The 15952-nt window shown below is 40.0% G+C and overlaps 2 protein-coding genes across 5 annotated transcripts in view; one reads left to right on the top strand and one right to left on the bottom strand.

The window, feature by feature from the left end:
- Positions 1-8678, top strand: part of PPP1R9A (protein phosphatase 1 regulatory subunit 9A) — a 247016-nt gene extending 238338 nt beyond the window's left edge. For both annotated transcript variants that reach the window (XM_090046991.1, XM_090046990.1), the window contains exons 19-20: positions 810-992; positions 2071-8678. In XM_090046991.1, the coding sequence (XP_089903117.1) occupies positions 810-992; positions 2071-2283 (396 nt within the window). In that variant the 3' untranslated portion in view covers positions 2284-8678. The remainder of the gene's footprint in view (positions 1-809; positions 993-2070) is intronic.
- LOC149864877 (serum paraoxonase/arylesterase 2-like) overlaps positions 1-15952 on the bottom strand; it is a 63951-nt gene that overhangs the window by 18886 nt on the left and 29113 nt on the right. The window contains exon 9 of one of the 3 annotated variants that reach the window (XM_090046992.1): positions 12126-13348. The exons of the other annotated variants lie outside the window; for them this stretch is intronic. Coding sequence (XP_089903118.1) covers positions 13190-13348 — 159 coding nt within the window. The 3' untranslated portion in view covers positions 12126-13189. Of the gene's footprint in view, positions 1-12125; positions 13349-15952 lie in introns of those variants that run through there. 3 annotated transcript variants of the gene reach the window in all.

The following is a 15952-nucleotide window of genomic DNA, read 5'->3' as shown; positions in this document are numbered from 1 at the left end:
GGTGGCCAACCTGCAGTACATGTGCCAATAAGTGGCCTGGGAAATCTCTTGTGTGACACATAGCAGATCAGTAAGGAGAAGGGACGCAGGGGCAGGCAGACTAACTGATAAGACAGTGCAGAAAACAGAGCAGCTGATCAGCCAGGGGAAGGGATCTTGGGGACAGGGAGTGTACAGAACTTAATTTGTGACATGCCTGACAGAAATGCCTGACAGAAAGGCTGGCCCCTGCTGATTTATGCCAGAGCAAACTGGCAGTGAGTGGTGCATTAAGCAGACACCCAGGAATCTCCAGCTGCCTCCTTTAGGATTGCTTTCTTGAGAGGCACAGTGGCTAGAACAGCTTCAAGGATGTGGCTTCTTGGTTTGTTCTGTCCTGTTGCCCTATGTCTTCTTGTAGTCCTCCAGTGATAATAGTGGATCTTTGACTCCATGATACCATCCTGAACTCCAGACTAATCTTCTAAGTACATTCTATGTACTTAGAAACCCACCAACGTGCTAAAGTATTTAAACTTTGAGAGCTAATGGAAAACTAACCATTGTGAATTGTGCCACGTGGCTCTATTGAGTCATCACCTGCTACTTCCTTTTTTGTGTCTGTAAATAGAAAACTAGAATTATTAAGCTATTTTAGTCTCATTAAATTGATTCCTGGATACAGAGGTCGATCCAATTATATGGTGTATCTTGCTGATGTTGTGTAAGGAAGACAATAGAAATTGTTAGTGTGGATGGCGTATGCACAACAATATGCTATTATTAGTGAGTCTTGCTTTTTTAATTATAATGTAGCATATTTCTGACAGATCCTGGATGATGGACAGTCTCCTAAACACAATCAGTGTCAGAATCGTGCTGTTCAGGAATGGAGCATACAGCAGGTTTCTCACTGGTTAACAAGCCTGAATCTTGACCAGTATGTTTCTGAATTCAGTGCCCAAAATATTAATGGAGAGCATCTTCTTCAGCTGGATGGGAATAAACTTAAGGTAATTAAGTCTCTTGACTCAAAAATTATTCATTGTTGCTGGACATAATCCTACAGCAGGAATTCCTCAGGAATACAATGAGTTCTGCATGTGGAATGAAGATAAACTAGAGTAATACATGTAATGCAAAAAGCCAGATTTTTAAATATTTGAGTATTATTTGCTATATAAAAATGGGTTGCATGCAATGTACTCATGTTTACCTGCACAAATCAGATGACTGCATGTGCAAGTGGTATATTTCCATGCATATATATTGCATCCATCACCATTTTGTAAAAATTTGATTCACATGGGCTGGAAAACCCCAAAGAGGAATATAGTGCTGGACAACTGGTGATTGGTGCCTTTTTTCACCAGTTGTTTCACATGCTTCATTATTATGTTTCTTCCTCCCACACATTTTTTCTACAAAACATATCAGGCAATGGTTTGACAGCATTTACAGTGAGTAGTACACAGGAACTAGATGTATCGCTTAGAAGCTTTGATGTCTTAAATCTGCTTTAGTGTATTGCAATGAAAACGAATGCATCACTGAATAAAATGGATACAAATTTGAGTTTGGGGAATCAGCATCTCTGAAAATCAAACCCTTGCCTTTATTCAAGTTTAGGCCTTCACCTTTCTGTAGCTCTAAAATTTTTTGTGAAGGAAGATATGGTCTTTTGGCTAAAGCACAGGAATAGGAGCAAGGGAATCTGAGGTTTGAGATCTATCTCAGCCATAGACTTGAGTTGCTCTGAGCAAATCACTTACTTTTTTAATTCCTCAGATTTTCTCTTGATAACATTAAGATAACCAAATTTCCCTACTTTAATGGTTTTTAGTGATGTTCTTGAATATTTTATAAAATAGCTTGAGTGCTTTGTGCAGAAGGTACTCCATGGGCAGAAAGAGCAGAGTATTGTTATTTAACCTGGGGTTATGAAGTCCTACTTCCTTTGTGACTTCAACTCAAAATTTGTTCATTTTTTGGTAGTCTACTACTTTAATAGCATTGTTATCAGAAAGTCCATAATCTGTTCATAATATGAAATTCTTTAATTTTCTTTTTATTTCACTTTTTAAATATTAGGCCCTTGGCATGACATCTTCCCAAGACAGAGCAGTTGTTAAAAAAAAGCTAAAAGAAATGAAAGTGTCCATAGAGAAAGCCCGTAAAGCCCAAGAAAAAATGGAAAAGCAAAGGGAGAAGCTTAGGAAGAAAGAACAAGAGCAGCTGCATAGGAAATCAAAGAAAACAGACAAGTCTTTGACAGAAACAACAGAGGGAGCTAATGAGCAATGACAAAGCAGAACCACCAGGATGTTAGTCACGTGGAGACTCTTCAAGGGAAACAACTCTTCGACTGTGGTGCCCCTCAAATCTTGTGTCCATCACACAGGAATATGTACACAGAAATGATGATATAAACGGAGTGAATGGGGAAGTTCATACTGCGTAACTGCATTTTCCTGCAGGTCCAGATCTTACTCTTGGTATTGACTTGCTAAACAACCAAACTCCATTGTTTTATTTAGATAGCCTGTTTGGGTTCTTTTCCCTTTCAAACTGTTATCCTGCATTGGGCTACTCGTGTTTGATCACCTTGGCAATCATTGTGACAAAACACCACGGGTGATGCATCCCAATGACATTGTGAATGGGATGGTCAATCAGAACGATCAGTGAATATATATGAAACTGGGTAACTGGAGTTATCCCCGTATCTGGTCCAACTGACTCATCTAACTGGAATGCCATCTTCTCTCCATACCCTGTTCTGTCTACTGGAACAGATTTCATCTTACATGAGTACCTTGAAGTGACACTGCTCTGAAAACATAGCTGTTCGGTGACTTCTAATTATACACAGGAGATAAAGATGGAAGAGTAAATACCTTTCCTGAGCAAAAAGATGATAACACTCTTAACTGGACAACACTTAGCCAAGGAAGAATTCAGCGCCTTAAAATGATTATGTGGGTTTACATGGAGATCTGAGGGTAATATTTATCCTCCATATAGTTAAGGAAAATTGAAATTGTAACGTGAGTACAGAAAATTAGTAGAGTCCACTTCTCCTTGTGCTCCCAGCACATGTAAGCAAACCTCTTTGTAGCACACCAGGAGGTTCCTTTTCCAGCTGGCTCTGAACCAGAAATTGTTTTTTTATTTTATGTTGGTTTTTGAGGAAAATTCCACATTTCTAGGTTCGGTTTCCAGTGAGGGTCAGGGAGAATGAGTTTTTCATTCTGGTGTTACAGGACTGTAATCTAATTAAATACTATCTGCTGAAATGATCTCCAAATTTGATTTTGTAAAGGTTTCAGTTTTCAAAGTGCACTTTATAAAAAAGAGGAGGAGGAAATTTCTGGTTGAAATAAAACAAGGTTCATTACTGTTATGATCAACTACTACTGTACAATGCTACAACACAGAAGAAGGCTGCTAAATGCAAACTTGAAATGCACAACGTGTTTTGAGTAGAGGATCTAGGCAATACCCCCACTAAAAAATTCAACATGGAGGCATACTTTGTAGAACGCTTGGATAGTTTGACTGGTGGTCATGCTACATACTTCAGATTTCTAATGTATAGATTTGTCTAAGAAGCAAATGCTGTAATCTGGCACTGTATGTTATTACAGTCCCTTAATAGCCAGTATTAAAGTAGTTAATAGTCAACACTTCATCAAAGAAGCAAGTTTACATGATGGGAAGTTGAAGATATTACATGATTGTTTTGAAGTTGAAGTTACTTGGTAGTAGCATTTATAAGTTTCAGCAATGTCATTTCCTTTTTTCTGAATCTCATAAATACTGACATGAATCACAATCTCTTAATCAGCGGTTAACTCTTGTCTATCAACATGAAGTTAAAATCATAAGGTTCAGCTGCTTTGAAAATTAACTACAAAAGCTGAATAATTTTAAAGAAACGTTTGTTCTGGTTCTGCCTCAGATTTGATGTTCAGAAAGTTGTTTGTAAAACTCTTCTGAAGCTCAGAGTTCTGGAATCTGCAAAGCAGGAGGATATGGTTGTATTCACTAACATGTAATGTTAATTATTCATTTCAATCCTAAAAGTTTATTTTAGAAGTAAAATTCTCTACATAACTTGACACTCCTTGTTTCAGTATTAACACACGACAACTCTACTTAATGGCTTGAGTTCCGTTTCCAAATCCAATTTCTACTTGCTTTTTGTTTATGCTTCATTGAACATCGTTGAAATAAGTAGTGAAACTGCCATGAAGGACATGGTATTAAAATGTCTAAACGTTGATATTTCTAGTAGGATAAGTCTTGGTATGTTCCTTTTCTCATGCTGCCTGAGAGGAGGAGTGCCCCTACAGCAGAAGTATAACCACAGAAGTATAATTATATGAAATAATTATTCAGATGACTTTTTCTGTCCCTTCTCTAAAAAAAATTATACTGAAGTGTAGTAGAGACCTGATGAAACTAGTGCTTAGTTGTTTTAGAGGGTATATGGTTATATTTAGGAAAAAACTAATTGTTGGGAAGGAACTGGAAAAGTACTATTTTAAATAAAATGTTGATAAACACATTCGATGATTATTTTCTATGTTGTTTACATTATAATAATGTTTTAAGTGGTTGTATATAGTAGTCTGTGGTTGTATTCTGTTTATGTTTTCTTAAAAGCCTAAGGCAAACTTATATGTGTGATATGTTTGATTTTTCATTTCCTAGTGTCGGTTAATCTTAGCGTCTTATTCTGCAGATAACTAATTTGATTCATGCACTGTAAGTATTCAGATTTTTATTGTTTCAATGAAATGTCAGCTAAATGAAATATTTGAACTTTGTAATTTTTGTTTGAAATTAATTGAATTTTAGAAAAAATGAACTGCTTAGATTGAACAATATATTCTTAAATACAAATTGACTAATGTGTGAAAGCTCAGAGGACCAACCAGAGTCATGAGTTCTACTCTTTCTTGATTGGGTATACTTTTTATTCTTCTTAATAAAGGATAGTACTTGAGGCTTGGGACATACAACAGTGTGACTGGATTACAATGTTTGTGACCAATATGCTTTTTTCACATTTTTCTTTCCCCTCTTTTGAAATGAATGACCTGTCTGAAATAAAGGAGTAGAAATGCATTAACCACTGCCACCTTAAATATCTCATAGGAACAATGCTTATTATAATAGCATGTCACAAGATGGAACAGAATGAGCAAATACCCTGTAGTGAATGAATAGGTGGCTTTTTTCTTCTGTACCCAATACAGCTTGTGATTTGAGATCAGCTGCAAATGTGACTCAGCTAGTTTAGAGTCAGCAGCTCTCTGATACTTGGGCTACCAATCATCAGGACAGAGCAGAAGAGCAACATAGAGCAGCCGCATTTTTTGACTGCTAGGTACTCTTGGAGCACATTGGTACCCTGGATACATCCTCAATATTCCAGTCACGTATCCTGTGCCAGCTGTACACAGTTGAGGCAATCCCAGCTGGTGGTTAAACTACTATTCTGTTCTGTAAATTCTGGACCTGCTTTGGTCAATATGCTTGATGCCCCCATTCTCTATTTATGCACATCATCCAGCTGCCAAGGCTGTGACAGAATGGGGCACAATGAAGAAAGGAGAGGGGCAGAGAGTGAGACTTTTAAAATGTACTAAATAGAAGATGCACAGGTGCTCATAGCTTTTAGCCTCAGAAAACCCAACTGGCATTGGACCACTCTGGAGCAAGCAGTTATGATTTGGGCTCTCCAAAACTGCCAAATACACAGAGGCCTGGAACTTCATGGAGCCATTAACACCTTGGTTTATGTTGTGGCTGCACAGATATTATATGCTTACTGTACACAGATATAAATGACTACCCCAGGATCAAGACAGTGAGGAACTGGACCCATTTCATTTTGTAATACAGAATAGTATTTCCCATTGGTTTTGCATTTCACTGGGCTGGCCCTGCAGAGCTGATGTTGATAGGAATAAAACCCACCACAGGGAATGGCTAAAACCTGAATAACAGGGGAGGGGGGAGGGAGAAGGAGTAATAAAAAAGCCAAAGGGAGCTGAGTTACGTTTATATCTCAGCTTACGCAGATTGCTTCATATTGACAGACATTTATTGTGCCATGACTCAGAACCTGCTGGGAAGATGCTATTATTTCTAAGGAAGATTTTTTCCCCAGGAACTCTAGAACGGCGTTTCTCAGCACATGCTCAGTTTCAGTGGGAGTTCACAGTGGTCAGTACCTGGCAGCATGGATTCCCCATACCTCAGCTACACAGCAAGGGCTTGCTACTATGGAAACAGTGACAAAGTTGCTAGCTCATCAACAATTGCTGCTTACAGCTTGCACAGCTGCTTATGCTTAGATGAGATGTGTTCCCATTGACGTCAGAGATAAATACATGTTGTCATCAATAAGGCAGAATGAGGTCTTAATGCAGGCAAAGAAAGAAGTGTCATTTATGTGCATGTGTGGCTGGGAATTACCATTGTAGGCTAGCATCCTACCCAAATGTAGTTGTGAAACTGAAAATCAAAAGGAAGGGTGTGTGATAATTCTGTTCTTTATAGTGTTTTAAAGGGTCATTTGTACTGTTTGGTATTTAAGGAAAGGAAACATTCAGATTCAGGATTAATTTCTTAGCATTTTCAGGTGTATCAAAAATTGTTCTATGTCAGTGGGAGATGCATGCAGTTTTTGATTCTACAATTTTACCACTGAGATCAATGACAATGAGAGTGGATCTTTTAAACAATACATACAAAGTCCAGTGCCAGCCCTCAGATATTAGTGCAGATAATGTTGCTTCTAGCTTTTGACCTAAAGCTTTAAAAATCTCAGGAAACCTATGATGTGGTCCAAAACACTGAAAAAATAGAAGCAGTTGAAAACCCAGATGGCACATGTTTGAAAGTCTGTAGTAGCTGAAATGATAAGGAAAAGGCGGGGGGGGGGGTGGTTAATAGTTAATCCAGCATAATCAAAGAATGTACTGTTTCTAAAAATGGAAATGTTTAAGTGATGGAATTTGTAGTTTGTGGGGGGTTTTTAACAAGTCTGTATGCATTTGTGTTTGTACAGAAATACACATTGAAATCTATATTAAAGAGGTAGTTTCATAGCAGTTACGATGTAAGTTAACTGGGAGCTATGGGCTATACAAACATAATACACACATACAGGGGTTCTGATAACATCAGGAAATTTATAAGAGCAATGTGCTGGTAGTTTGTACCACCAGTACTCTAACTCCTAGATATGCTTGGAGCCTGCCTCGTGATTTTCTTGCTATATTTTATATATTTGATGTTTCACAAGATTTTAAACAAAAATGTTTTATTAAAACCACAAAGAGAACATTCCTCAGTAGGTCTTTCTGCCTGTTGTCCTTGTCTTTTTTGGCAGGATTAATTTGTTAGACAATTAGTATTATGCGAAGAAAAACCCTTTTTTATATTTTGTAAACTTGGCTTTGCTTTCCGTCTGTCTGAGTTGTGAGCAGCTCTACAATGGCGCAGGACAGTGACTCAGAAGTCTTATTCAGTTGTCACACAGTCAGCTATAGGTCTTTTGCAAACTGAAAGTCTTTTACTTGAAGTTCTCTACATGTTTTATTGTATATTTTCTTACATTTTAAACCTGCCCTATTTTGAAAGCTGTTGAAGCACAGCCATGAAATTGAGCCCTCAAGGTCCCTCCTGATCATAATATATGGTTTCTTTTGTTAACTGACAGCAGGGCTGGGACTTAGGCTATAGCCATTAAATAATGATTGAAAGGGTGCATGTTATTGGAAGGCTTTGCTCCTAGTTCTTTGTGCTGCTTGTTTTGGGAAATTTGGGCTCTTTGTGAAGAGCAAGTTGTTTAGTTTATTAGGCCTGATCATGTGCGTGCTTTCCGTGCTGTTTGGCTTTGATAGAGAGAGGTGAGAGTGTCAGTCCTTAAGTGGGCAAGCTCTAATTTTGCTCCCATTGCTCTCAATAAGTTTTGCCATGGACCCCAAAGGAGGCAGAATCAGCTCTAAATGATGAAGTGTCTAAATCAACAACTATGTGGCGCCAAAGAGAAGGAAAAAACAAATCCTTCTAAAATGAAGAGGATTCAGGGCACAATGGACATCTTTTAAGTATATCTTTATATGTATACTTTCCCTGTTAACACTTACTGTCATAATTACTGCTTTTGTATTTTTCAGTCATATTGCAGTGATCAAACACTGGTAACTTACAAGTGTTATACATATTGCTAGAAGAGCAGGCAGCTAAAACAAAAATGTACTGTGCTCCACTGTAAAAACTGGCTTTATTGTTTCTTTCTTATGGGGAGAGGTGGTTGGCTTCAGACATCTTTTAAAGTCAAATGTGTATGAATTGCATGTTATCCTGAACTTTTAATTTGTACATCTCGGTGTTTAATCATCTGCATGGAAGACACAATAGTGCCATGTCTGAGCTTGTTCTCTTGTGCTTGGTTAATATGTACTTCTCTAGATTGCTGGGTTTCCAAAAATGACATTCTTTAATGTTTGGTTACTTGGAAGCATTCAAAGCAAACCATCATGGTGGCCCTTTGTTTTCTTATGAATTAGGAAAAAAAAATAAAACCTTGTGATTAAACTTTGTTAGTGTAAATAAATTTCTTGCCAACAAGTATTGTTGTTAGACAACGAATGCAATAAAGTAAATTCTGAAACTTATTATTAGGTTTTATTGAGTTGTCATTCCCCATTTCCATCCTATTTCATTTCAGAATGAACGCTAAGTGCTTTAGTCTGTTAGTTCTACTTCGGGTGACTTGCACTTAATTCTTCTTTTCCGCCTTTTCACTAAATCGAAATGTACAATCATGGAAAAGTAGGGACAAGCCCGGCAGGGGCTACTTCCCCGTTCCCTCTCTAAGCGTACCCCAGCTGGGGTCCCTGCAGGCCAGGGTAGGGGTTTGCGCCCCTCCACTTTCATATTTAGTAGCCTGCAGGGAGGGTTGGGGGAGCTGGCTATGCTGATTAGCTTCCCTCCAGCCTTGCAGCTGCAGTGGAAGCGAAGGGAGGGCTTGCTCTAGCACCATCCAGCTTCGAGCCTGAGCCACTGCAGACATGTGGCTGCATGTCCAGAGTCAACAGTGAATGTCTGTTCACTTGCAAATTGGTTCAATCTACGCAGGTTAAACTAACCTTCAAAGATTGAATCAATTCAGACTCAGGCTTTCTGAATGTCTGTCCCTAGCCTTAATGCTCCCTACTTACTATACAGGGAGCTTAGGCAGCTACTCTGGGGTTTGGATTCCACTCCAGGTGAAGTACCTAATACTGAGGCACCCAAATCTTGATTAATCTAATCCAAAAATTATAGTAATGGCATCTTAAGTACTGCAGCTCTATGCCTCCAGCCTTTTCCTTCTGCAGAAACACTCTTCTTCAGTTGTAGGATCTTTCCAGTCTCTAAGTCACACAGGTTCTGTTCACCCTCAATCCACACTAATTCCGCATAATATATTCCACATCCTTCCAGAGCCTTACCACATTTCTCCTGCTGAGCACAGAAAGTAAGGTTAGATGCCTCACTTTGTGAGTTTCTGGCCCAAGGCCATGGAATACATTTTTTTTATTGGCATTTTCCCTCTGGGAGGATGAGTCAGTCACAGGCCATTCCTGTGTGCTGCAAGTAGCACTTTATGCTATGTTGAACAAAAATATATTCATTCCATAATATTCAATTTAGCATTATATAATGAGGGAAAGAAAATGTCATTATCATGTAGCATTTCTGATCCAAATCTCTCAGGTGTGGAAGGGACTTTTAGAGGCATCTTGTATTCTGTACTATTCCCCCACTTGTTAAGTGCTTCAGCAGCTCCTAAAGTTGTAGCTGTAGCTGTTTGTAGTTAAACTTCTATCTGCAGTATGTCATTCTGTCCACCACATGTTGTGGGGGGAGGGGAATGACAGGAGTCAGAACAGGAATAGTAGCTGCCTTAGAGAGGCACTGAGCACACTCCCAGTATTACTCCTACGCCAGTGGTCTCAGGAAACATGCTGGGCACCTCTCTAAGGTAGTCACATGGCCTAATTCTCAGATTTTCCATGGGTTGGTGCTCCCAGGCACAGTCTAGACATGCCATTTCTTGCCTTGCAATGCAAATTCCAGAAGCACAACCATGAATTCAGACTGCACTGGGGGCAGGGGAGGGGGGACTTCAACAATTTAAGGCAGCTAGGACTGCCTTAAAACTTCTGCAAAAAATGGGGCCCTGGCTCATTTTGCCATGGCACATCCTACTACAAATAACTTTTAAAATACAGTGGTACGTACAAAGTATCATATTTCTATTGTACAATTAAGTTATTTTAAAGATGACTGTGTACATGCAGCCTGAAGGTACTTCGTGAGTTTCTTGGTTATCACTTGATCAAACTATCTAAAAGTAACCCTGATGATGTAAAAGAGGAGCTGCTTTCACCCCTAGAGAACTGAGGCTTAGGACAAAAGCAAGGTCAGCTCTTGTACAAGGCAGAAGACAAACTGAGAGGTCGGGGTAAGCCCAACAGAAATGCTGTGAACAAACGTGTACAAAAATGCTTTGTAAGTCTGAACGAGTCTCTACCTGCTGTGAGTTTTCTCCAGCAAATTGCAATTTTTAAAAAAAGAAAATGAATAGCTACAGACACTTCTGCTGCTTCTTCCCATCCTAAACATGACAGAGCAAATTTAGCAACATTTTAGCAACACATACATTTTGCAGTCAGTGGTAGAGTTGCTGCAGAAACAGGTACCAGGGTCAAATACACACTTTATTTAGACTTTGGTCTTGGTGAGAGAATAAAAATGGGAGTGAGGAGGATCTGACAAAAGAGAAAGTTGAAGTGATTAGACATGCACATGATGAGGCTTTAATGTAGAAGAACAACAAGGTGGAACAATTTTTGTCTTCTACAATATAATTCTTTAACAATATTGGAAGAACAGTCACAGTTACCAATATTACAGCTGACTAGGCTAAACAGTAACACTAGTGATGATGGTGCATTTCAGATCACATTTATGGTACCCATGCCACTAGCTATTCTCAAGTAAAATTACAGAAGATTGTCAAGGCACATGCATCCTGCATTCATCAGGAACACAGGCAAAGATCTGTGTGAAAACAGACTGCCAGGTTAGGTCACATACTAAATTACTGCCTAAGTGCAATTCTTATGGACTGAAAACAATGCCAGAACTGATTCTACTTCAAGACATGTCATGTTTAGCTTCATACAAAAATAGTAAAGTTTGTCTTTTGGAGAGACGGGAGGTACATGGGGGAAGGAAAGCAGGGAAGAAACTCAGGGGCTGCTTACAAACATCAAAAAACCAAAACTTTAAGCTCAGTACTCCCCCACACCAAGCACAGCACATACCCAGAAGAGGCACTGCGTTAGTTTGACCCAGTTTGCCCAACATCTGTATAAATTGGGCACTTCAGCAGGGCTTTATGGCACTTTTATCTAATACCTGATTGAATCAGCTGTTAGATAAAAGAGCCAAAAAGCCTCACTGAGGCACCCAGTCTATATAGACGCTGGGGAGACAGGCTGAGTTAACGCACTTCCTTTTCTGGTAAAGTGTTTGTTTTTTTTCTCTTCATATCTGTCATTGCTTATGACATTCCAACCCTTCCTATTAAGTCAGAGAAAAAAAGTCCTGAGAGAGAAATTTCTGGGAAGACATTTGCAACCTATGAAAGAGTTCCTGCAAGGTGCCTTCTCGGGGTCTGTGGGGGTCAAATTTGTCATCCAGACAGGCACTCTGGCAGTTCTGGTCTGCAGAAGCCTCATGAGTTTCTGCCAAACAGCAGCAAAGTGATGCCTGAGAGTCTTTATCATACAGTGCAGAGTCACCCACTGAATGTAATGGCCATGGAAGATTGGGGCATTCTGCTTACACCACCCTCTCTCAGAAATGGAGGAATAATCAGGTGGAACTTGGAGGAGCTGCAGGAGTTCACAGATGTTCCCACAAACAGAATATCCTGCTCCATAGGAGATAAATACAAATAGAGAATACTTACCTCCTCTCTTAAATCAGAGGTTCTTACATCTACTTTTGGAGTTAACACCTTGCCATTTGCACTGTATAGCACAAGTACTTCAACACAACTTACCATGTTACACATTTTTCATCCCTTTTATTGGAAGCATGTTATTTAAGCATTGCTCTAAAATGGCACTTCATGGAACTGTAGACAGGTCTTTCCGCAATGCATATTACAACATTACCATTAGAAATTGCTTCATGAAACAAAATAAGTAAGCAAGCTCCATCCAATAATTTACTGATTGGTTTCGACGGCATAAAAGTGAGACAGATGCAATTTACAGAGGTTGAAAAAAAAGATCAATCACACACAGAATACAAACTATACTTAGATCCAGAGGTAGTTTTTGCAGAGAATTCTTCAAAATCCTGCGTTTTACTGCTAAAAGGGACAACGTAGCCTCCAAGGCACTTTTCACATAAGAGGAAAAGCTGATGCCTTTCCAGAAAGAGATATTTTGAACTCATTTTTGAAGGGTATATTCAGAAACCCCATACTATAATCTCCTACACAAGAAAGTAAATGTCAAACAAGTTCATGAAAAGGAGCAGCATGACAAAAATGCTAGAAATGCCTTTAAAAAAAAGCACCAATCAGGAAAGAAGAGAAATGAAGACATGGCCCCAGTTCTCCTATAAATAATTTCTGAAGCCTGGAGAAAATGGACAGGAGATTCAAAAATACCTTCAAAAGGATTTTGAATTAATCCTCAAAAGGCACCCACACACTAAGACACCTGGTTGTTCAGCACTCCTTGTATTATTTTAAGCACCAAGAAGATTAACCATCCCAGCACTGGGAAGGAAACAGACTTCTAAATTCTGATCACAGTTGATAACGGCAGGCCCAAAGAATGCTTTATCCATTTTTTGCCTACACCAATAATGGCATAAAACCTCTGCAGGTGAAGAAAGCCCAAAGCCTACTACTTTCTTTTTAAAATCCCATTTCCTATCACTATTGAGTAGTTTTTGTATGTTATTACCTTTTGGAGAGGAAGGCAAGGAATACATGTTATGACCCTGGTTAAACCTTTATTGTAACAGATCTTAGAATTATCAAATTTAGAAGACACGTGCAAAAGTTTGTCAAATTGAACTCTCCCCTCTATAACAAAAGTCTGTCCAGAGGAAACTACAGCTCACAGTAGAGAGCCTTGTGGAAGACTGTGCCTATGAGTAACTTCCCATCATGCATGGCTGCAACAGAACTTCCCTGAAGCACAGAGCCATTCTCAGCGTATACACGGGACACCAGAGGCTTCTCAGACAAAATGTTCTGGATACGGAGTACCTAAGGAGGGAAGAGGTCCATCCAGTTAAGACATATGTTACTTCTGGAGGTATCAAAAGGCTAGCACAGAGGGGATGTTTCATAAGTATTTTAATGTAATTAACTCAAATATCCTATTTACCTGAATTTAACTAACTAGATCATTATGGCTTCTTTTGGCCTTAAAAAAAAGAAAACAGAACCGGTCCGTAACGCAAGTCAGGAATTCACCAAGTTATCCCTGCATCAAGACAACAAATTCTGGGTGACTACAGTATATTTATAGAAAGACAGCCAAATCTTCATTTCAGAGGCTGTAGTGACAGAGAACTGTTCATTCCTTGATAAGTTATGACAGCTAAGTTACCTTCACAGTTATGAAGTTTGCACCTTGTTTCTAGCATGAATTTGCTTTGGCTCTGTTTCCAGCAGCTGGATGTAGGTATTTTCTTATCCACTAAACTAATCCCTCCCCAGTCACCTCCCAATTTCAGAATTTTTTCCCCATAAAGATATTTACAGACCTTAAATAAAGATATTTATGGATCAAGTCACCTCTAAAACCTAGGCTAGGTAGACTGAACTTCTCTAGTCTCTCAGGCGAAAGGACGATTTTCTGGATTCCAAATCCTCTCTTTTCTTTTTTAAGCATTTTCCAATTTTTCAAACATCCTTCAGAAATATGGTCACAGCAGTCCTGTGAAGGGCTCAAAAACTCTGAAGATGAGTTCTCCTGCTATTTAGTGATCCCATTTTGATGTCAAGTTAACCTTTCAGACAGGTCAGATTCTGCCAGAAGTACAGAGTTTCTTGCTAATGGCAAGAGCTCAGAAAAGTTAAAGTCAGCAGGCCAGATTCAACCCACCTTACTCACACCAAGTAGTAGTTCAATCTGCAAGTAATTCTATTGATTTTAGTGGGGAGGCTCACAGATGCAAGGTGTTATTTAATGTAAGCTAGGATTGCAACCTGTTGCTTACAGCTGGTCAGTAAAAACAAAGATTAAACAAGAACAAATTTAACCTCTTCTATCCTGAGCCAACACTGCTTGTGTAAATAATTAAAGTGAGCTTCTTCAAAGTGTAATTATTCTGCAAATGCAGAGAAAGATAACCAAGGATCCCAGTATCAATTAAAGCAGTGCTGCTCAACCGTCTGGCCTTGTGCACTGCATCTGGCCATGGATGAGAGACCCCACGCATCAGTGTGATCCAGCATGGGGGTCACATCGTCCAGCCCGCAGAGCGTCCCATGGGTTCGGAAATTTGGCAGCAGTAAAGCAGTGGCACTGTGTACTACTACAGCTTCCACAGATGTAGCAATTACTGTTGTTACTACTCCCCTGCTAGCAAATTTCTGGACCTGTGAGGAGCTGTGCAAGTTAGATGTCATGGACCAGATTTGGCATTCAGGCCAGAGGTTGAGCACCAATGAATTAACCTATTAGATTTTTCTAGTGGTCACCAGCACATTTTAACACAATGTTGGCTGGCCAGCTCTAGCTATTTAACCACAGTTAGAGTTGACCCCCCCTAGTTCAGGAGGAAATAAACAAACAGTCTCTTCTCTTACAAGATCTTTTAGGAGCTATTCTTTTCAATGAGTTGTTAGTTAGGAAACAGGTGTAGAGTTTTTTCAAAGCCCACAAGTAATTCAGAAGAACAAACCAACTAGTTGGTACCACCTAAGCTCCCAGCTCACTTCAATGCTTTTAGAGATTACACTTCAATGGATGGGACAGCATCTCTACTCTGGGCAGCTGCCATCTTGTAAACCAAAATGCAAAACAGTCTGCCTATCTGCTTTGCACTTACTTTTCTGTACAAAGGCCCTACTCTTCCACCATCTGGCTGAAAATATATCTTTTGGTTTTTCCCTAACAGGCCACATCCACACATGCGTTTTTGGTGCCACAAACTGCATGCGTTGTATGTTAAACCATGCGCAGCACTGCTAATTTGCAGCAGGAGGGGGCGCAGCTTTTGGAACGCTGGTAGCAAAAAACAAAACCCGGGGAAAAAAAGCATCACAAAGTATACAAAGATAGTGTGTGGTGGGACAAATGTAGAGACAGAGGAGCAAACAGCCCATCTCCACACACTGTGGAGCCACCACGCTGATGTCCCATTCACCCACTCCACAGCTGGCTGTGTGTTCCTCAGGATAGGGGAGCAGGCAGCCCTGGGGTGGCTGCTCCCGTTTCTGCATGCCTCAGCACAGAGGCTCTACTGCAGAGCCCCCACAGTGAGACACATGGAGACAGGAAGCCCCCACACTGAGGCACCCTGCACACCAACCAGTTGTGGAGTAGCTGGCTGGGGCACAAAGTGCCTTAGCACAGGGGGCTCTGTAGCACACAGAGAAAGGGGAACCCAGGCAGCCCAGACTGTCTATTCCCCCATCTCCATGTGCCACCCCCTGGCTGGTGGGGTGCAGGCTGCTTCAGCATGAGGCACATGGAGCCAGAAAGAGCTGGGCATGGGCAGTCTGCCCATTGCAGAACAATGTGTCCTGCAACAAAGGGCATGTGCACGGGTGTGCACTGCAGCATAAAGTATAAGCACAAATTTGTCCCACTTGAAATGCATGTCCCTTCTCTGGATGAGGCCACAGAGTCCAAGTCAG

The sequence above is a fragment of the Crocodylus siamensis genome, chromosome 5 (genome assembly GCF_052110815.1).
Source record: "Crocodylus siamensis isolate JL-2025a chromosome 5, ASM5211081v1, whole genome shotgun sequence".
In the NCBI taxonomy this organism is placed as follows: Eukaryota; Metazoa; Chordata; order Crocodylia; family Crocodylidae; genus Crocodylus; species Crocodylus siamensis.
The sequence above is the reverse complement of the archived record's forward strand: the minus strand, read 5'-3'. Positions and strand labels throughout refer to the sequence as shown.